This window comes from Ambystoma mexicanum, chromosome 1p (genome assembly GCF_040938575.1).
Source record: "Ambystoma mexicanum isolate Mex_15411 chromosome 1p, UKY_AmexF1_1, whole genome shotgun sequence".
Taxonomy (NCBI): domain Eukaryota; kingdom Metazoa; phylum Chordata; class Amphibia; order Caudata; family Ambystomatidae; genus Ambystoma; species Ambystoma mexicanum.
This window is the reverse complement of record NC_090921.1, coordinates 1,342,501,469-1,342,525,493: the sequence shown is the minus strand read 5'-3', so window position 1 is coordinate 1,342,525,493 and position 24,025 is coordinate 1,342,501,469. Positions and strand designations below refer to the sequence as shown.

The window sequence follows — 24,025 nt, the reverse complement described above, 5'->3', positions numbered from 1 at the left end:
GTTGGTGGGGGCCATAGCCACACCTAGGCAAACAGACCCCTATTTCTTGGAACTCCTCTCCCTGGCACAGTCAGGCCCCTGCTTTCCCACTTCCCACTCTGTGCGGTTGGCACCAGGTGGCTGTCTGCGTTTCTTGTGCCTTGTGCACCAGAGCAGGATGAGATAGAATGGAACAGTGCTGGGGATGGGGCGGGCGGGTACAAATACCGCTAGCAGGCTATGGCTGCCAAAATCTGCTCAACATCAGTTCAGCCAAGTCAGGAGGTATTTAAAGGATGGGGGGGTATGTGGACAGAGCCCTGGGAGCAGTAAGGTACAGGCCTCACATGCCCAGGCACAACCTTGGGTGTCCAGTGCAATCTCATACACCCAGGTACAATTATTAAATGCTGAGAAATCAACATCTTATGCCTGTCTAAGCAGGTGGTACTCATGCCGGGATATATGGGCTGCACGTGGTTCATTGTGCTGCTACCTGGACATTTCAGGTTGTACCTTGCATAAAATAACTATGTCTGTCATAGGATGACAGCACCTAGTCACCAGAGCCTGTGCTGGACACCTTACACTGGATGCCTTTTGTGTCCATCACAGCCTTGTTTGAATAGTTACAATATTATCATTACACCAGAAACTAAAATTGTATGTTCAAAGAGGGCATCATTTGGTTGATATGATGAATGTTCTTGCCCATTTTGATTGTGTTTGGCCCGTGATGGCAGGTCCAGGCATGTGATACTGCATTTAGCATACGCGACCTATCCCTGCCAGTTGAGGATATACATTGCATGCAATGGAAGTATCTGGACCTTTGATTCAGAACTTGGCATGTGGTGGCAGCTCCTTGCTTGTGACGAGTGTAACTGTTAGATGGGGCTTTTTCGAGTATAAAATAACAGCACCAGAGCTTATATGGAATTACATCACTGCCCACTTATACTTGGATTTCACCCAGGTGTTACGTGTCAACCAACCCTTTTGGTGGGATCCACCAGCCGAACTGGCTTTTCAGAAGTTAAAAAGTGCCTTCATGTCTGCACCCATTCTCCGTCATCCTGATGATTCTGCTCCCCTCTTCATTGAAGCCGACGCTTCCGATAGAGCCATTGGAGCAGTGCTAATACAGCCTGATCCTCAGATATCGGTAGAACACCCCATTGCATATTACTCTTGCAAGTTTACTCCCGGTGAAGTGAACGGACCCCCTGAAGTTCCAGAAGCAGCTCAAGACCTTCCTTTTTGCCTCTGCTTGCTCTCTCTCTATCCCCTGCTGACCTACCTGTCTGCTGCGCCGACTGGTTGCTTGGCTACCCTCAGAGTTTCACTGGGTATCAGGCTCCTCCAAGATCAGTCTCCTGTGCCCTGGACACTTAGGGGATGTAACTGTAACCCCTACAGTCCCCTGCCTCTTTGCACTTAACCCAGAGCCGCGCTGCACTGGCTGCACTTACTCAGAGCAATGCTGCCCTGATTGCACTTCCCCCTTCCCTCTGCCCTGCACTTCCCCCTTCTCCCTTCCCCCTGCACTTTGCGTTGTCCCACTTGCACAAACTGAATGACACAAGGCCTAGTGAGATAGTTTGTCTTTTCCTCCCTCCGTCTTCCCTCCCTTGTCTTGTCGCACCTTGAAACACTTGTGTACAGGTGCCTTATAAATGAACTATCATCTCACATATAATGGCCAAACCTTTGCATGTGAGGCTGCACCTTACATATGACGACTAGACCTGGCATGTGAGATCGCACCAGCAATAAGAAGTCACTACCTTTATATATAAGGCTGCATGTGCTAAATGTCTGCAGAAGGTGGCCATGTAAAGCTGCAACTTGCACATTATAACTGTACCTTGAATGTGAGTCTACAACTGGCATCGGATGGCAGAACCTGGGTGTATAAGTCGACACATGATATATGAGGCTTCATTTAGCATATCATTGCAAAACCCAACAAATGAACTATAACTGGCATACAATCACAGTAAGTGGCTATATAAGGCTGTCCTGGCATACAGTGGCATATTATGGCTGCATACCAAGGCAGAACCAATGTAATAGCTAATTGGCAAGTCACATAGCTTTGTTTCTGCTTTAGTAATATTTGTATTTTATTACTCCTGCACTTATAGCAGTGCAGTTTACTACAGTAATGTCACTTCCTTTGACTTCATCAGGGAGTCTGAAGGGCACGCGACCTAACGAGTCATTGTCGAAGATTGTATGATGTAACTTACCCCACATTTTAGAATTGACGTCACTTCTTACAATCATTCCCAATCGCCCCATCTTCCCCTCGTGTATCGTCTCACTCACCTTTAAATTTTTGATATTTGGTTTGGCCGGCAAGCAGCTCATCAATCAGTTCTTTCTTCATCTCATTAACTTTGTGGACATCTAAACTAAGAAGAGAAGCTGCGGTCAGGTGAGACTGGGCAAGAGAATCTGGCATTCTAAAATGGCGCGCTGGGATGTTAAGAACAAGCGTTTGCCAATTGGAGTACACTTGCAGGCAAGGATATTGCAATATCCCGAGCAGGCGGATGCACCTGAAAAGTAAGTACAAAGGGGAAGAGGGGCCTGCAGTTCTCCCGTGCTCTAGCCCATCTTCCCTGCATCTATTCAGGGCTGGGAAGACGCGGGGTAGCCTCAGCAGCAGCATAGAAAGTGGGGATGGAGTCCTCCCCGCCCTGTAACCCCAAGATGAAATGGTCCCCAGTGAGTCAGAAAGAAAGCGAGTCTTATAAAGCTCATTCTGCAGGCATAGGTCATCTTCAGATCTTTATTGGTTAAAAGTCTAAGGGCCTCATCACGAGTTGGGTGGTAGCCCTTAAATTCGGTAGCAACACTATTACTGCGGCATTCAAGGGTCCGCCCCAAACATGAGTTGGCAGCATTTACCCCCAGCATTAAGCTTGGGGGTAAATGCGCCGGAAAAATGCAGATTTTCGGTGCAATTATCACCCAGATTTCTGGACCCAATGGGGAATTACGGTTACCGCTCAACCAGTTATCTGGCGATAATACCGCCTGAAGGGTGGACGGTAACGCAAATTCAATTGGGCTGGAGCCCAGTCGGGATACTCGTGATGAGGCCCTAATATTGAAACGCTCCACCAACGACCCTACACACTGTCATCACTTTCTCTTTTCCCCACACTGTCATCTCCAGCTCTCACCAGAATGTTAACCGCTAGCCTTCCAGAATGTCTTTCTTTCCTTGTTCTCTCACCCTGTGTCCACTCTCACGTTCTGAACATCTAACTCTCATCAAAGTTCGCACAAGCTCTCATGCCACCAAAAAACAAGCCTTATAAATATAAGATATAATGCTTGTGTACTTGAAGGCATAAAACTGATGTTCCCTGACAACATACCAAAGAAATCATGGGGTGCAATTTCAAGTTGAAAAATCCAACTGGAGCTCAGTGAAGGAACACGAACCATCTTGGAGCACACGAAAGAACATGTCTTGTTCTAGTATCGCAAGACCTTAACTGTACTGTGAGACGCCAAAGGAACCATGTGACAGCCTAAACGATATGTCTAGTATCATACCACGAGACCTGTTATTGTATCCTGTCATATTAAAGGAACTAGCTCTGCATTATACACATCTAAAAGGAGCTAGACTATTAAAATGGTTCTTTTATAGCACGCTCATCTAAGCACGGGATCGGGATTCAAACCTGTGTTGTGCTGCGTTCCCCCTGAGCTATCCTTCCTCCCCAGATAAGACTTGTGACACACAAAAGGGATCAGACCAACCAGGTGACAAACTAAGGAACCATGAATGCCATCTGACAGACTAACAAAAGCAGGCTAAAGGGATCAGGCGTGACTAGACTTGCCCTGTGACACAATACATGAATTAGACTTAGGCAGTGCTATGTTAAATGGCATCTTTCAAGACCTAGATTTGCCTTGAAATACACTATCCAAACTAGACCTGTTGTGTGACTTAATAAATGAACTACCCCATACATTATGGCATACTAAGGAACCAGAGATTGTGGGTGACGTACTAAATGAACCAGGCCTTCGGTGCACATACAAATGAAGGAAGGCCTGTCGTATGGTATATGATATGATATGGTATTTGTAACGCGCCTATACACAAGTGTTTCAAGGCGCGACGAGGCAGGGAGGGAGGGAAACAAGGGGAAAACAGACAAACGATCCTACTAGGCCAGGCCTGACGTCTGCCATTTTGCAGGAGCCACGTTTGTCAAGGAAGACCCAAAGAAATAGACCACCATTGTGACCACTTAAAAGGGACCAGACCGGTCCAGTAACACCTCTATACTACAGCAAAGAAGCCAGATCTAGGTTAGAACACCCCAGATGGAAGACAATTCGCAATCTGGCCATATGATCAATGAATAAGGAAAATAGACTGCAGTGACCAGCCAGTACTATAAACAAACGAGGAACGCTGAATAGAAAGCAGCTCATTATGAGGAACAACCTCATAAATATTCAACATCTTTGTTTATTTTGGGTTTCCTGAGATGGTTAAATGTACTCCAACCCAATTTAAAGAGGACAATAAATACTTCTACTTCACACGTTTTTGCTCTCTGATGATCTACCTCAGTCATTGTCATATACATCATTAGACATCCAAAAATACTAACAACTTTCAATCTCTTTAAATGAGCTTGCAGTAAAAATACGAGAACAGCATATTGTTATGGGATGTAGCTTGTACAAATTAGGAGTTTGGCCTCATTATGAGTTAGCCCGTCCGCAAACAACGGTGGCGGTAAACCCGCCGCCACCGTAGTTTCTGAACCGGCTAACTCCGAGTTCTGCAGGCGGGTGGTGATACTCCCGCCAAGTCTGACCTGGCAGGAGTAACTCCACCCGCCTGCTGATGGAAATGGAAACACTGGCACTGTTAACTACGGTGCCGGTGTTTCCACTGTCCCCATTCCCATGGAGTCCTAAAGGACTCCATGGGAATGGGGATTAACAGGATTCTGCCTCTGGGTTGTAATGTCCCCCGTGATTCCTGCAATCCCGGATGCGGTAATTCACTATGAGTCCGGAGGCAGGCCCATGGACTGAAATGATGGAAGGAAGGATGAATTCAAATAATTGACCTATTCGATCAGGCCCCACATCAGATCTCCAACTAACAGAGAAAGAGGACTGTTGTGATGGAGCGGAAAACATTGTGATATCAGACCTTAAAGATTACTCACCAACATACTTGCCAACATGACCCATTCCAACCTGTTGGTGCTTATCCAGTCCAGTTTTTTTTCTGCATTCTGGAATGTGTAGTTCCTCTTTTCACATTATGCACCTACGGATTGAAACGGGTCATGTTGGCAACTATGCACCAGTGTCACATAAAGATGAGGCATATGAATTTATTTCAGAATCAAATGCAAAGATGTACACATGTTTTGTACTACAACTGGATCTTTGAGGTTTGTATTATCTAGAAAAAGATACTCTTCTCTTTATATTTGAAGTATACAGGAGCCAAGCAGGTTTCACAAACTTTTGTTTATTCTTCAAGTATCATCTGAAGTCCCACCAGCAACACAGCATCCCTCCTTTCAGTAGGCCCTCTATCAGTCATCCTTAAAATCTAGATCCCTCACTACTCAAGATTCTCTACATTACATCATAGGCACTGTGCTGGCTGGGTTCACACCTCCCTCCTATTAAAACAACATTAATACGAGTGTTTGAATCTCTCAGGCCTGCTGATCGACCTATGTGGCCTATCGGTGCACATTTCAGACCATTGCTACTTGTGAAATCCTTTTTTCTCATCCACTTGCTCATTCCTAGTTACCATTCTCTTTTTTGTCACTTTTTCACAACTCTGTTCATGTTCCAAAATCTACCACCATCTGTTCTCACAGAATTATGCAAAACCTTCACCACCTCACCTTGCGAGGACCACTTCATAAGACCTTGCCTCAATGGACCAGGTAGTTTAATCCTGACATGGTCTCCTTTTGTTATCTCCTTTTCTTTTGCCGACTTCCTCTCATCGTACATCCATTTGTTGTTCATTTGCATTTCTCTCATTCTCTCCCTCACCTGATGCACACTCTCCCACATCCATCTTGCTTGCCCCATCCACTGAGGACTCAATTTGTAGTTGGGTTTTCTTCCTCTACACAACTCAAATGGCGATACTCCATTCGTGGTGTGGGGATAGAATCTGTGCGCCACCATCCTACTCATCACAACAACCTCCCAATCTTCACCATTCATCCATGCCCAACTTATGCAGTCTTTGATCACTTTATTGAAGCGTTGCGCATCCCCATTTGTTTGAAGATGATACATTGCGGTCACCTTATATTGCATACCATTTCTCATTAAATAATCACAAATTTCTTTAGATTTAAATTGAACACCATTGTCAGTCAACAGTTCCATCGTGTACCCTCCACTCTGGACTTACCCAACATGATCGAATATAATCGATCGAATGGTACATTTGACTGAATTTGGCCAGTACCATTCGATTGATTATAAAATATACTGAACATGTGGAGCAGGGTTTGCGGTGGTGTCCCCTGCTCCCTATGTTCAGTATTTTAGGCCTTGCAGGGTTGTGGGGGTGTCCCCTGCTTCCTGAATATTGGAGGCGGGGGGTAAAAAAAAAAAGAAAAGCGGACCCCGTGGCATCGGATTCGACCCGTGTTAGAGGGAAGGAACTGAGGCTGCAGCGTCAGGAGAAGCAGCAGACAGAGAAAAGGTAAGTAGTGGGTCGGGGGGATGTACTGGGGAATTTGGGGGACATGGGTTTGATGTGTTTGGCCGTGGTAAAATTGTATTCACAGCTAAATTGACTACGGTCAATTCCACCACAAAGAATTCAACCAGGGTCAAACAACTCAAATCCTTCTCTCCCAAACACATCTTCCATGAAAGTGATAACATCTCTAGTCGTACTAGACGTTGTGACCTTCACCTCTACCCATTTGGATAATATGTCAATCAACACAATGCAATATTTGTCCACACCTTTGCCATGAATGGCTACAGCAATATCCATGCCTACTCTTTCCCATGGCATGCAGGGAACTCTAACAAGTGACATGGGACTTTCTCTTGGCACCATTTTTTTTGTCTTAAACAGCATGGTACACAGTCACTTACTGTCATTTCTACTTCTAAATCACAACCCAGCCACCAGAATTCAGTTCTCAATGCTTGTTTGGTTTTCGTGACAGCCTGGTGTTCCACATGAGCTGTTTCAATTATCCTTTTCCTCATGTCAGTGGGTGGGATTACTCTATTTCCGCTCATGACATAACCTCTTTCCACATGCAGGTCCTCACTCACTTTACAAAGTCCTTCTAAGTTGATTCTACCAACTATCTCTTTCTTCACTTCTTCACCTCTCTCCCAAAGAACGCTATCTCCTTCCGACTTTCCAAACTCCTTTCGCACTTGTCACTCATTAGCATCTCGGGCTCAACATACAACACACATTCATCTTCTTCCATGAACTCATTTTCATCTTCTCCGTCCACTCCAATGTGAGACAAACAGTCTACTGGTATATTCTTATTTCCTGGCACATATTATACATCATATCGATATTCTTGCAGTGCAATAACCTATCTCCTTGTACGCGAGGATACACCATCCAGCCCCTTCTTCCATAATGTCTCTCCCAAAGGCTTGTGATCAGTACGTGTGACTAATTCAGTTCTCCATAGAAATCTTCTAAATTTCTCAATTGCCTACTTAACAGCGATAAGTTCTTTTTCAATGGTAGAGTGATTTACTTTTGCTCCTCTTAACAAATGTGAGACAAATGCAATGACAAACTCCTTGTTGTCTTCGATCTGCGTGAACTGTAGGAATGTAGGCTCTGCATTTCATCATCCACATTTTAGCAAAGGTTTGAATTTTAACTAGAGCCAAGGGTATGGGTCTCACTCAAGGGTATGAGACTCAGGCTGAATCTAAATAGATGCCAATGCACAGAACACATGCTAGAAAATAATCACTTTATCACACCAACATACTAATTTACCATATCCATTTAACATATAACTCTCATATTAAAATGCAGTGCAAATCAGTCCATGATACGAACTGGATGCAGATTGATGGAAATGCATGATGCTCTGGAAATAAATAGAAAAGAAAAATTAATTTAAGCATGCAGGTTTTAAGATTTGCTGTGTTTTAAAGTGTGGAATGTGAGATCCATTCTTCTAAAGACATTGCATTGTCTCAGGGCTAGAAGCTCTGGAGGGATGTGGCAATTTCTCTTCAATGATGCAATCTGTATCTCGAGCAAAGCCATATAGGAAATCATGTGCTATTTTAATGGGATGAGATGTCAAGGGGAGGTGCTTTTAGAGTGACACATGGGTTTTAGAAAAAGGTTTGAGGCAGAGAGGGCTGGGTCATTCTCTCACTCATTGAGGAAGGGAGCAGAAGGCTGGTTCTTGAAAGGCTGAGTCTTCTGTGTACTTGCTGACTGTCTTCACTGCTGCAGGCTGTCTGTCTCTCTCCTGGGTTGTCAGTCCTTAGAAGAGCTGCAGTCTCAAGCAACCTTGTCTGTGAATTACATTGTGCGAGGCAAGCAGAGAGGCTGGGGAAAGACTTTGTGGATTACTGCCAAGCAGAGTCAAGGAATATCGCCAACAGATTTAGGTAATTATATTGTAATTGAGGAGAGTGATGAAGTGGATGTTGATACTATGTAGCATAGGTTAAATAATTTAGTTCCTTTTTAGGCACTGCATTAATAATAATAATTTAAACGTGCATGTAAAACTGTGATTATATTTCTCCAAGTTTTGTTGTGAATTCAAGACTGACAACAGGCAAAGTGCTGCACATTATTGCAGATAGAGTGTTGATGTTTGAATTACAACGTGGGTGCACGTGTCATTCTGTGTCTCTTGCATATTTCTAGTTTATGATAAAGAATAATAATTCGAAAAGGTAATTTAGTCTCAGTGTATTTAATCTGCACTCATTGAGTTGTCATGCATAGAGATGTAAACGTGCAGTAAAAAATACCAAAGCAAAGTTAATCACAGTAAATTGTTTTACTCTGAGAGGCTGAATGAATGTTTTGTATTTCATTTGCATGTTTATTGTATTTTGAAACATAGCCAAAAGGGCATAAGAGTGATATGGTAGATAAAATTTCACAGGAGACCATGAACACACCTCAAGGCCCTGTCTGCTCCCTGTCTGCTGCCTGGCCGGGGCAGAGAGGGGGAAACTAATTTTAAAAACCACATCCCAATGCGGCATCCATCTCTTTCCTTCTCTGTAAGCTAGCGTACGCTACTATATTCGTGGTTCCTTCCTATCCAACTACCGGACATCTGACCTATCCCTACCTGCTCCATTACTGTGATCATGTACACTCTTGTACTACACTTATTATGACATTTGCTCCACTGCATTATATTTAGATATCTTACCCACCTGCAACTACCTAATGTGACACTTGCAGCCTGCGCTGAACATGATTTCCACCTACCTGCAACTACCTAATGTGACACTTCCAGCCTGCGCTGTACATGATTTCCACCTACCTGCAACTACCTGTTACACTTAGTCTGCGCTGTACATGATTTTTACCCACCTGCAACTACCTAATGTGACACTTGCAGCCTGCGCTGTTTATGATTTCCACCTACCTGCAATTACCTAATGTGACACTTCCAGCCTGCACTGTACATGATTTTCACCTACCTGCAACTACCTAATGTGACACTTGCAGCCTGTGCTGTACATGATTTTTTCCTAACTGTAACTAACTAATGTGACACTTGCAGCCCGTGCTGTACATGATTTCCACCTACCTGCAACTACCTAAGGTGACACTTGCAGCCTGCACTGTACATGATTTCCACCTATCTGCAACTACCTAATGTGACACTTGCAGCCTGCCCTGTACAGGATTTTTGCCTACCTGCAACTACCTAATATGACACTTGCAGCCTGCGCTGTACATGATTTCCACCTACCTGCAACTACCTAATGTGACACTTGCATTCTGAGCAGGACATGATTTCTACGTACCTGCAACTACCTAATGTGACACTTGCAGCTTGTGCTGTACATGATTTCCACCTATCTGCAACTACCTAATGTGACACTTGCAGCCTGTGCTGTATATGGTTTCTACCTACCTGTAACTACCTAATATGACTCTTGCTGCCTGCGCTGTACATGATTTCCACCTACCTGCAACTACCTAATGTGACACTTCCAGCCTGCACTGTATATGATTTCCACCTACCTGCAACTACCTAATGTGACACTTGCAGCCTGTATTGTACATTATTTTTTCCTACCTGTAATTATGTGACACTTGCAGCCTGTGCTGTACATGATTTCCACCTACCTGCAACTGCCTAAGGTGACACTTGCAGCCTGCGCTTTACATGATTTCCACCTATCTGCAACTATCTAATGTGACACTTGCAGCCTGCCCTGTACATGATTTTTACCTACCTGCAACTACCTAATGTGACACTTGCAGCCTGTGCTGTACATGATTTCCACCTACCTGCAACTACTTAATGTGACACTTGCATCCTGAGCAGGACATGATTTCTACCTACCTGGAACTACCTAATGTGACCCTTGCAGCCTGCGCTGTACATGATTTCCACCTACCTGCACCTACCTAATGTGACACTTCCAGCCTGCGCTGTACATGATTTCCACCTACCTGCAACTACCTATTACACTTACAGTCTGCGCTGTACATGATTTTTACCCACCTGCAACTACCTAATGTGACACTTGCAGCCTGCACTGTATATGATTTCCACCTACCTGCAATTACCTAATGTGACACTTCCAGCCTGCACTGTACATGATTTTCACCTACCTGCAACTACCTAATTTGACACTTGCAGCCTGTGCTGTACATGATTTTTTCCTAGCTGTAACTAACTAATGTGACACTTGCAGCCTGTGCTGTACATGATTTCCACCTACCTGCAACTACTTATTGTGACACTTGCATCCTGAGCAGGACATGATTTCTACCTACCTGCAACTACTTAATGTGACACTTGCAGCCTACGCTGTATATGATTTCCACCTACCTGCAATTACCTAATGTGACACTTCTAGCCTGCACTATACATGATTTTCACCTACCTGCAACTACTTAATGTGACACTTGCAGCCTGTGCTGTACATGATTTCCACCTACCTACAACTACCTAATGTGACACTTGCAGCCTGTGCTGTACATGATTTTTTCCTAACTGTAACTAACTAATGTGACACTTGCAGCCTGTGCTGTACATGATTTCCACCTACCTGCAACTACCTAAGGTGACACTTGCAGCCTGCGCTGTATATGATTTCCACCTACCTGCAATTACCTAATGTGGCACTTCCAGCCTGCACTGTACATGATTTTCACCTACCTGCAACTAACTAATGTGACACTTGCAGCCTGTGCTGTACATGATTTTTTCCTAACTGTAACTAACTAATGTGACACTTGCAGCATGTGCTGTACATGATTTCCACCTACCTGCAACTACCTAAGGTGACACTTGCAGCCTGCGCTGTACATGATTTCCACCTATCTGCAACTACCTAATGTGGCACTTGCAGCCTGCCCTGTACAGGATTTTTACCCACCTGCAACTACCTAATATGACACTTGCAGCCTGCGCTGTACATGATTTCCACCTACCTGCAACTACCTAATGTGACACTTGCATCTTGAGCAGGACATGATTTCTACGTACCTGCACCTACCTAATGTGACCCTTGCAGCCTCTGCTGTACATGATTTCCACCTACCTGCAACTACCTAATGTGACACTTGCAGCCTGTGCTGTATATGGTTTCTACCTACCTGTAACTACCTAATATGACGCTTGCAGCCTGAGCTGTACATGATTTCCACCTACCTGCAACTACCTAATGTGACACTTCCAGCCTGCACTGTATATGATTTCCACCTACCTGCAACTACCTAATGTGACACTTGCAGCCAGTACTGTACATGATTTTTTCCTACCTGTAATTATGTGACACTTGCAGCATGTGCTGTACATGATTTCCACCTACCTGCAACTACCTAAGGTGACACTTGCAGCCTGCGCTGTACATGATTTCCACCTATCTGCAACTATTTAATGTGACACTTGCAGCCTGCCCTGTACAGGATTTTTACCTACCTGCAACTACCCAATATGTCACTTGCAGCCTGTGCTGTACATGATTTCCACCTACCTGCAACTACCTAATGTGACACTTGCATCCTGAGCAGGACATGATTTCTACGTACCTGCAACTACCTAATGTGAACCTTGCAGCCTCTGCTGTACATGATTTCCACCTACCTGCAACTACCTAATGTGACACTTGCAGCCTGTGCTGTATATGGTTTCTACCTACCTGTGACTACCTAATATGATGCTTGCAGCCTGAGCTGTACATGATTTCTACCTACCTGCAACTACCTAATGTGACATTTCCAGCCTGCACTGTATATGATTTCCACCTACCTGCAACTACCTAATGTGACACTTGCAGCCTGTACTGTACATGATTTTGTCCTACCTGTAATTATGTGACACTTGCAGCCTGTGCTGTACATGATTTCCACCTACCTGCAATTACCTAATGTGACACTTCTAGCCTGCACTATACATGATTTTCACCTACCTGCAACTACCTAATGTGACACTTGCAGCCTGTGCTGTACATGATTTCCACCTACCTGCAACTACCTAATGTGACACTTGCAGCCTGTGCTGTACATGATTTTTTCCTAACTGTAACTAACTAATGTGACACTTGCAGCCTGTGCTGTACATGATTTCCATGATTTCCACCTACCTGCAACTACCTAAGGTGAAAACTTGCAGCCTGCGCTGTATATGATTTCCACCTACCTGCAATTACCTAATGTGGCACTTCCAGCCTGCACTGTACATGATTTTCACCTAAATGCAACTACCTAATGTGACACTTGCAGCCTGTGGTGTACATGATTTTTTCCTAACTGTAACTAACTAATGTGACACTTGCAGCATGTGCTGTATATGATTTCCACCTACCTGCAACTACCTAAGGTGACACTTGCAGACTGCGCTGTACATGATTTCCACCTATCTGCAACTACCTAATGTGGCACTTGCAGCCTGCCCTGTACAGGATTTTTACCCACCTGCAACTACCTAATATGACACTTGCAGCCTGCGCTGTACATGATTTCCACCTACCTGCAACTACCTAATGTGACACTTGCATCTTGAGCAGGACATGATTTCTACGTACCTGCACCTACCTAATGTGACCCTTGCAGCCTCTGCTGTACATGATTTCCACCTACCTGCAACTACCTAATGTGACACTTGCAGCCTGTGCTGTATATGGTTTCTACCTACCTGTAACTACCTAATATGACGCTTGCAGCCTGAGCTGTACATGATTTCCACCTACCTGCAACTACCTAATGTGACACTTCCAGCCTGCACTGTATATGATTTCCACCTACCTGCAACTACCTAATGTGACACTTGCAGCCTGTACTGTACATGATTGTTTCCTACCTGTAATTATGTGACACTTGCAGCCTGCGCTGTACATGATTTCCACCTATCTGCAACTATCTAATGTGACACTTGCAGCCTGCCCTGTACAGGATTTTTACCTACCTGCAACTACCTAATATGTCACTTGCAGCCTGTGCTGTACATGATGTCCACCTACCTGCAACTACCTAATGTGACACTTGCATCCTGAGCAGGACATGATTTCTACGTACCTGCAACTACCTAATGTGAACCTTGCAGCCTCTGCTGTACATGATTTCTACCTACCTGCAACTACCTAATGTGACACTTGCAGCCTGTGCTGTATATGGTTTCTACCTACCTGTAACTACCTAATATGATGCTTGCAGCCTGAGCTGTACATGATTTCTACCTACCTGCAACTACCTAATGTGACATTTCCAGCCTGCACTGTATATGATTTCCACCTACCTGCAACTATCTAATGTGACACTTGCAGCCTGTGCTGTACATGATTTCCTCCTACCTGCAACTGCCTAAGGTGACACTTGCAGCCTGCGCTTTACATGATTTCCACCTATCTGCAACTATCTAATGTGACACTTGCAGCCTGCCCTGTACAGGATTTTTACCTACCTGCAACTACCTAATGTGACACTTGCAGCCTGCGCTGTACATGATTTCCACCTACCTGCAACTACTTAATGTGACACTTGCATCCTGAGCAGGACATGATTTCTACCTACCTGGAACTACCTAATGTGACCCTTGCAGCCTGCGCTGTACATGATTTCCACCTACCTAATGTGACACTTCCAGCCTGCGCTGTACATGATTTCCACCTACCTGCAACTACCTGTTACACTTACAGTCTGCGCTGTACATGATTTTTACCCACCTGCAACTACCTAATGTGACACTTGCAGCCTGCACTGTATATGATTTCCACCTACCTGCAATTACCTAATGTGACACTTCCAGCCTGCACTGTACATGATTTTCACCTACCTGCAACTACCTAATTTGACACTTGCAGCCTGTGTTGTACTTGATTTTTTCCTAGCTGTAACTAACCAATGTGACACTTGCAGCCTGTGCTGTACATGATTTCCACCTACCTGCAACTACTTATTGTGACACTTGCATCCTGCGCTGTACATGATTTCCACCTATCTGCAACTACCTAATGTGGCACTTGCAGCCTGCCCTGTACAGGATTTTTACCCACCTGCAACTACCTAATATGACACTTGCAGCCTGCGCTGTACATAATTTCCACCTACCTGCAACTACCTAATGTGACACTTGCATCTTGAGCAGGACATGATTTCTACGTACCTGCACCTACCTAATGTGACCCTTGCAGCCTCTGCTGTACATGATTTCCACCTACCTGCAACTACCTAAGGTGACACTTGCAGCCTACGCTGTATATGATTTCCACCTACCTGCAATTACCTAATGTGGCACTTCCAGCCTGCACTGTACATGATTTTCACCTACCTGCAACTACCTAATGTGACACTTGCAGCCTGTGCTGTACATGATTTTTTCCTAACTGTAACTAACTAATGTGACACTTGCAGCATGTGCTGTACATGATTTCCACCTACCTGCAACTACCTAAGGTGACACTTGCAGCCTGCGCTGTACATGATTTCCACCTATCTGCAACTACCTAATGTGGCACTTGCAGCCTGCCCTGTACAGGATTTTTACCCACCTGCAACTACCTAATATGACACTTGCAGCCTGCGCTGTACATAATTTCCACCTACCTGCAACTACCTAATGTGACACTTGCATCTTGAGCAGGACATGATTTCTACGTACCTGCACCTACCTAATGTGACCCTTGCAGCCTCTGCTGTACATGATTTCCACCTACCTGCAACTACCTAAGGTGACACTTGCAGCCTGTGCTGTATATGGTTTCTACCTACCTGTAACAACCTAATATGACGCTTGCAGCCTGAGCTGTACATGATTTCCACCTACCTGCAACTACCTAATGTGACACTTCCAGCCTGCACTGTATATGATTTCCACCTACCTGCAACTACCTAATGTGACACTTGCAGCCTGTACTGTACATGATTTTTTTCCTACCTGTAATTATGTGACACTTGCAGCCTGTGCTGTACATGATTTCCACCTACCTGCAACTACCTAAGGTGACACTTGCAGCCTGCGCTGTACATGATTTCCACCTATCTGCAACTATTTAATGTGACACTTGCAGCCTGCCCTGTACAGGATTTTTACCTACCTGCAACTACCCAATATGTCACTTGCAGCCTGTGCTGTACATGATTTCCACCTACCTGCAACTACCTAATGTGACACTTGCATCCTGAGCAGGACATGATTTCTACGTACCTGCAACTACCTAATGTGAACCTTGCAGCCTCTGCTGTACATGATTTCCACCTACCTGCAACTACCTAATGTGACACTTGCAGCCTGTGCTGTATATGGTTTCTACCTACCTGTGACTACCTAATATGATGCTTGCCGCTTGAGCTGTACATGATTTCTACCTACCTGCAACTACCTAATGTGACATTTCCAGCCTGCACTGTATATGATTTCCACCTACCTGCAACTACCTAATGTGACACTTGCAGCCTGTACTGTACATGATTTTGTCCTACCTGTAATTATGTGACACTTGCAGCCTGTGCTGTACATGATTTCCACCTACCTGCAACTATCTAATGTGACACTTGCAGCCTGCCCTGTACAGGAATTTTACCTACCTGCAACTACCTAATGTGACACTTGCAGTCTGTGCTGTACATGATTTCCACCTACCTGCAACTACCTAAGGTGACACTTGCAGCCTGCGCTGTACATGATTTCCACCTATCTGCAACTATCTAATGTGACACTTGCAGCCTGCCCTGTACAGGATTTTTACCTACCTGCAACTACCTAATATGTCACTTGCAGCCTGTGCTGTACATGATTTCCACCTACCTGCAACTACCTAATGTGACACTTGCATCCTGAGCAGGACATGATTTCTACGTACCTGCAACTACCTAATGTGAACCTTGCAGCCTCTGCTGCACATGATTTCCACCTACCTGCAACTACCTAATGTGACACTTGCAGCCTGTGCTGTATATGGTTTCTACCTACCTGTAACTACCTAATATGATGCTTGCAGCCTGAGCTGTACATGATTTCTACCTACCTGCAACTACCTAATGTGACATTTCCAGCCTGCACTGTATATGATTTCCACCTACCTGCAACTATCTAATGTTACACTTGCAGCCTGTACTGTACATGATTTTTTCCTACCTGTAATTATGTGACACTTGCAGCCTGTGCTGTACATGATTTCCACCTACCTGCAACTATCTAATGTGACACTTGCAGCCTGCCCTGTACAGAATGTTTACCTACCTGCAACTACCTAATGTGACACTTGCAGTCTGCGCTGTACATGATTTCCACCTACCTGCAACTACTTAATGTGACACTTGCATCCTGAGCAGGACATGATTTCTACCTGCCTGCAACTACCTAATGTGACCCTTGCAGCCTGCGCTGTACATGATTTCCACCTACCTGCAACTACCTAATGTGACACTTGCAGCCTGTGCTGTATATGGTTTCTACCTACCTGTAACTACCTAATATGACGCTTGCAGCCTGCAAGCGTCATGATTTCTACCTACCTGCAACTACCTAATGTGACCCTTGCAGCCTGCGCTGTACATGATTTTTACCTACCTGCAACTACCTAATGTGACACTTAGAGCATTGCGCTATATTTGATTTGTAACCAACTGTGATAAGGTTGTAAACTACATTTTGCTACCTATCTATGTAACGTCTGTAACATATGTAACCATAAGCAACTACTGTAACCAAACTCATAAGCTATAAGCACCTATATGCCCTTGGGTTTTGTGCGCTATATAAACAACAAAATAAAAATAAAAATAAAATAAATAAAAATAAACTAATTATTCAGAGTGTACTAATTCCAGTATTTGTTTACCGTTAGTGACCCTGGTGAAATAATTATTAGGTAATGTTTTGAAATCAGTCTCACCACTACAAAAATATAGATAGATTATCTTTAATTGATAATCAAAATACTGTTGATACCCACACAGAGGAAACAATTACCCAAAAGACAGGTGCAAGTCAGTCACCTGAGGAGTATTTTGAGCCATGGTTATTCCAAGGGACAGAAATGGCAGACTCTGTACAAAACACAGATAAGTGTTGCATTCCAGAAGCTGACATGTTATCACGTGACCCTTGCAAAAATACCCAACCAATAGGTTGCAATGTGAATGTAAGTAGAGAGGACGCAGACAATGGGAAAGGCACAATGAGAAATTGGGGTGTGAACACTAGTGGTCCTAAGTCAGAGGGGCAGTCAGTAGCTACACTCCAAATGGGTACTAAGCCCAGGAGAATAGACAAAGAAAGTCAAAATGAAGTGGGCAAAAAGGAGCGTAAAATGTCAATTCATGTGCCCATTTGCCTAGCAAAAAGTAAAAAAAGATCTAAGAAAAGTAAGTCCTGAAGTTAGTAGAAATTCACATTTTGTATGCATACTAGAAGAGGTTGAAGATAGGTAATATGCTCATATCACTATTGAAGAAAAATTGCATGCATTTGCAATGATTGACACAGGTTCCCAGGCAACAATAATGTCAAAAGAACTGGTGAAAAGTATCAATGAAGGGAGATTCCTACAGAATCATGTAAAGGTGAGGCAAAATGAAAGCCCCGTGCACAGTTTTAATGGGGAAGAAATACCTATCGAAGGTGTCACTGAGGTTGACATAAAGATAGGGAAGCATCAGATGAGACAGAAAGTGTTGGTCACACCCATTAATGAAATACCCTTTGTAATAAGGACGAATTTCCTGAAGAGATTATCACCCCTCATTGATGGGTTAAACAGAGTATTGTGGTCCTTAGCCAAAAAGCCATTGAGACCTAAGAAAATAATGACCCAAAACAACAGTGTAAAAGAACGCCACACTGTTGCTAAATCAGAAAGTGCAGTGAAAGTATATCCTCAGAATGACTGTGTGCCCAGCGTCACTGTCATTCTCATGGGTCAGTATGAAATGCGAGGAGAAAAAGAGAAGCAGCTTTTGGAGATTTATTTGGACCCTAAGAAAAACTGGCAAACAGAAATAGATGAAAACACGTTGCGTTTTTATCTAAATGAAGAAAAATGCAAACCAAGTATTACTCCAGAGTTAAATCAAGAAAAATACATTTCAACAATCTCAGAAATACACACGGGAGAAGGGCAACCATGGATCCCTATCATTGGGAATGGGCATGCTGAGATGATTGAAGCCACTTTGGTGATTGGGAATGAAAGGAGTTTCATTAATGAAAAGATACTCCACCAAATACTTCACAGAGAGGAGTTTAAAATAAACAACCATCACATCTTTGGCCTAGACGACCCCGAGTTGGGACAAAGAATTGTAGGAAGATGCATGTTCAAGATTACAAATGATCTAAGAACATTCATCTCAATGTGTGGATCATGAGCGGAACACAAAACAAAATATTTGGGAAATGACATCATGCATAGAATGTGTATGGTATTAGACTTTCTAAATCAATATGTCTGTTCCAGGTTGGGTGGAGGCACACCTGAATTTGAAGACAAAAGACAAGCTTATCATTGTGCCCAAATTATGCCACATGCAATTGAGCTTCAGGTGAAAACGGATGTTACTATTCCTGCATTTACCAAACAATTTACAGTAGCATTAAAATACAGGAAGGGACAGCAGATAAAAGATTCTGATGCATGTGTGTGCCTAAATTAATCCATAAAGCAGCAAGGGTTAGAATGTGAATATAGGCCACTGATAGAGATTGGGGGTGGGCCCATTGAAGTCCTGGTGGACAATAAAGAATGTCAAGACATTCCCTTGGAAGAGAATTCAGCATTTGGAATGGCAATGCAAAAATCTTACTACACTGCTGATTTCAGTAACCCAGTGATCAGGAATTTCCCTGAAAGCTATATGACTGCACAGGGCGAATTACCAGAATCACTGAAGTCTAACTCTAAAGGAATCTTTACAGTTCAGTCTGTGTACCCTTATGAGCCACGTGAAATGGTATGCTGCCATCAGGATGATTGTATCCTATTCGAATTAGGTGAATCTAAAAGAGAAAAACTGCATATTCAAATAAATGTCAATATTCCAAAATAATTGACCATAGCGACTCTCCAAAGAGACACTGCCACACGGTTAGAAAAAAGTACAGAGTTTCTCCTTTGGAGGTTTTCCTAGAGTAATCTAAAATGGTAGAGGAGCAGATTCAAGCTGCGGATGCTGGCACAAATGAAGAAGAAAAAGACCAATTGAGAAAAATATTCATGGAGTTCAAACAGGTTTTTGCCAAAGATGCATATGACTGTGGGCTGACCGATTTGCATGTGACCACACTACCAGAAGGACATGATAGGGAGCCAATATTTGTGTGACAATATAGGTTACCTCTGACATATTTAGCGGAATCATTAGGCCTATTCATAGTACATCAAATACACCTATATTATTTGTGCTAAAACCTGAGGCGTTTGTGTGCAGATCTACGAGAATTAAACAGAAAGGTACCTGTTTCATGGTGGCCTCTTCCATTTATTGATCAGGGTCTTGCACAGGTTCACAGGTCAAAAGTATTTACCCCATTATATCTTACAGCTGGATACTGGAGTGTGACACTAGCTGAAGATATTCAAAATGTATTTGCATTTTCATTTGACAAATCACAATATGCATGGTCCCGGTACCCTTTTGGGTATTCCAATAGTGGGAGTGAGTTTGGGGTATTCCTGAGCAAAGTACTCCCAGATTCAGCTAAAAGAGGGACAATAGTCTATGTGGATGATTTGCTAATCAAAAAGGAAGATCTGAAAAGCCACTTCAATGAGATTAGACATGTACTCAGTCAGCTACTGAAGTCTGGGGCAAAAGTATCTTTACAGAAAGCACAGTGGTGCAGAAAAAGGGTAAACCTCCTAGGTCATGAAGTGACAGAGCATCGATTAAACCCACAAAAGAAAAAAGTGGAAGTGATTCAGAAACTAAAGGATCCCACTAACTTGAAAAGTTTAAATAGCTTGTTAGGAATGACAAGTTACAACAGAAAATGTATTGAAAATTATGCAGAGATTACACAACCTTTGACAAGATTACTGAAGCAGAGTGTACCCTGGAAATGGGAAAAGGAACAAAATGAGGCAGTAGCCATGCTAAAAGGGTGTATAATGAAAGCACCATGTTTAAAATATCCCATGAAAAAACAGGATTTCTTTGTAGAAATAGGATTCACAGATCAATGCATGTCAGCAGTGGTATATCAAAAACACGACGTAAATAACAAAACCATTGCATATGCTAGCAAAGCTTTGTCACAGGTAGAGACCAAATTTAGTGAATGTGAAAAAGCTATTCTGACCACTGTCTGACCATTGCAACATTTACCTCCCTAAATTCAAGGGGAGCGGGTGAGTGTTGAAACCAATCACCAGCCTCTGCAATTTTTGCAAAGTAAGAGAATCAGATCAGGGAATTTGGCCTAGTCAAGAATCACCTCATGGAAGTTAGCACTTCAGGGATTTCCAGTAGAAGTGAGATATGGACAAAATAAAAAGAGCCCAGTTGCTCAAGAGCTAGCAGAGTTGCATGAGTGTGCAGCTGCATGTGCGCCCGATGACACATAGCTAGAGACCAGTTTGAATGAATTAGGGCAATCCCCACACAAGGCCTTCAACGAAGAAACATGTAAGAACTTACCAACTGTATATGTAGATGGATGTGCATACCATATAGAAAGTGATACAGAGAAAGAACTAGGAAATGTATGGTTTAAATGTGACAGCATTCCAAGAGTAAGCAGGAGGATAGGCCCCAAAAGCAGTCAATTGGCAGAATTGGCCCCTATTTATAAGGCAATATCTACAGCAGTGGAAAATAGACCCAAAGGAATAGTTCTAGTCACTGATTCTGATCATGCACAAAATAGTTTTGTCGAGTATTTACCTGGCTGGAAGGTGAAAGGGATGCTCACTTATAACAAGAAGTCACTTAAACATGGCAAGATGATTCAAGCTATAGACAAACTTGTGTCAGAAAATGACCTGATAATTCATTGGAGGAAAATACGTGGTCATTTGAAAACACCAGGTGAGGATAAGGAAGGAAATGATAAAGCAGATCAATTAGCCAATATTGAAGCTTTAATGGGGGAGTTATATTCTATTGAACACCTGCTTGGTGAAATACAGGTAGATGCGATAACATGCTCCAAGACTCCGAAAACAGTTGAACAGAATGCAGTTTTGATACCCCAGATCAAGACTTGATTAAGGCACAAAAGGAAGATCTTATTCTAGGCCCATTTTCCAACCATTTGCTACATGCAGAACACAATCCACTGACTGAAGAGGATTACATAGGGAAAGAGGAATTGAGAGTGCTATTAAAAAACAAAAAGAGAATTAGGTTACAAGATGGACTGATGATTAGGGAATCTGTGACAGGTCAAATCCAATGGGTAGTGCCTTTGTAATTTCGGGATTGATGTTATATCATGCACACAATGCCACAACTGCAGGACACAGAGGTTCACAGAAGACTTTGGACATTTTAAAAGATTATGCCTGTTGTCCCCATGTTCCAGGATGTTGAGCTCTACACTAGTATGTGCACAGTTTCAGCCTGCACCACCAGCCAATAGAGCACCATTAATGAAAAAGGGTTTAACACTCCCATGGGCCAATTTGCAAGTCGATTATGTAAGGCCCATGAGGAGATCAGCAAGGGGAAACAGGTACATGCTGACAGTCGTTTGTCTAATGTCTAAATGGGCAGAGTGCATTCCAGCTCTAGACTGCAATGCGCAAACGGCATCCACTTTACTTGTATATCATATTTTTTCTTGATTTGGTTTACCTCAAAAAATAGAATCAGACCGTGGAAGTCATTTCATTAGTGCATGAATGACAAAAATGTGGCAAATCTTGGGTGTGAAGAGGAAGCTACTGATTTCTTACCGGCCCTCCTCATCGGGGGAGTGGAACAGTGTAACAGATCGATAGTTGTTATGTTGAAAAAGTTTGTAGCTGAAGCAGGATCTAGTTGGGATTTACGGCTTGCATTTGTACTAGTTAGTGGCTCTCAGGTCGACGCCCTCTAAATCAACAAATCTCAGTCCCCATGAAATCTTTACAGGGAGAAAAATGGTTTTGCCACAACACTTATTTTACAGAACAAATTAACAGGTTCTTGTGAATGCGTCCACAATTCATGAATATGTGAAAGAACTGAGAAAGCACTCACAATATGCGTTTGCATTTGTGCAGCGAAATTTGGAAAAGGCCGCTGAAGGTGCAAAAACATATAACGATAGGAAGACATCTGTGAGAGAATATGAAATAAGAGACCAGGTGTACAAATTTAACTTTGGGAAAAATAAGCATAAAAACTCTAAATTTCTTGCAACACATCAAGACCCATATAGAATTGTAGATAAGGTTTCACCTGTGGTGTACAGAAGTGCTAAAAAGAAGGGAGAGTTAACAGTGGAACTGTTTGCCCATGTTAATCAAATTAAGCACTTCCAACCGAAACATGAAGTGAAACGACTAGAGCGAATTGAGACTAAAGGAGTGAAAAGCTAAAGTGCTTACCTATTAAATAGAATCTCCATAGCAGGTGAATACGTGTAAATAGTGTGAAGCTATCAAAATGAGTGTTGAAAAGATAAAAAGGGAAAACCTATCAAATTAGTGAACAAGAGAAATGAGTGTTGTGTTTGAGAAAGTGCCTGTAAAATACCATGTGGTATTAGTTTGCTTAATTTATGTTATTTTCATGATGCTCCTAAAAAGATTTCTTGGCTGCATGATATGTTATTTGGTACAATGTACATTTGTGTGTATATATAAATTGATATTCCAGTGAGAAGTGAAAAGTAAAGGGATTGTGTGCTTGATTCTTACATTGTCTTTTCTTTTTACTCTAGAAAAATAATTGTTTTCCCCATCAGAGCGCCGGATCACTGAAAGTGCCGGATCCCTGAAGGATGACACTGGAATGGAGTTCTCTGGAAAGCCCCGTGGACCGGAGAAGGGGGTGAAGATAATGACCCGAAAGATGTGAAGATGATGACCCCAAAAGAAGTCCCATGTACAGAGAATGGAGGCTCACTTCAGCAAGAATGGTTTCCTGACTGACTGTTAAAGACTATTTTTTTAATTATTTTTACGAACAGATTTTTACATCAGACTGAGGCCGATGGCACAGTTGTATGGACTTATGTTTTTTGAAAGTGACAATATTTTTCTTTAATATGTTATTTTAAAAAAAGATACCAATAGGAGATTACAAATTAAAAGAAGATAAAAGATAAAGGTGATCAAAAGATTAAGATTAAAAAAAAAGATTTATTTTCTCTTGCTCAATACTAAAGATATATACATAATGTTTATCATGTATGAA

General features: G+C 42.9%; 1 protein-coding gene across 1 annotated transcript in view; it reads right to left on the bottom strand.

Moving 5' to 3' along the window:
* IZUMO3 (IZUMO family member 3) overlaps positions 1-24,025 on the bottom strand; it is a 280,359-nt gene that overhangs the window by 211,605 nt on the left and 44,729 nt on the right. The window contains exon 2 of the mRNA XM_069649595.1: positions 2,311-2,396. Coding sequence (XP_069505696.1) covers positions 2,311-2,371 — 61 coding nt within the window. The 5' untranslated portion in view covers positions 2,372-2,396. The remainder of the gene's footprint in view (positions 1-2,310; positions 2,397-24,025) is intronic.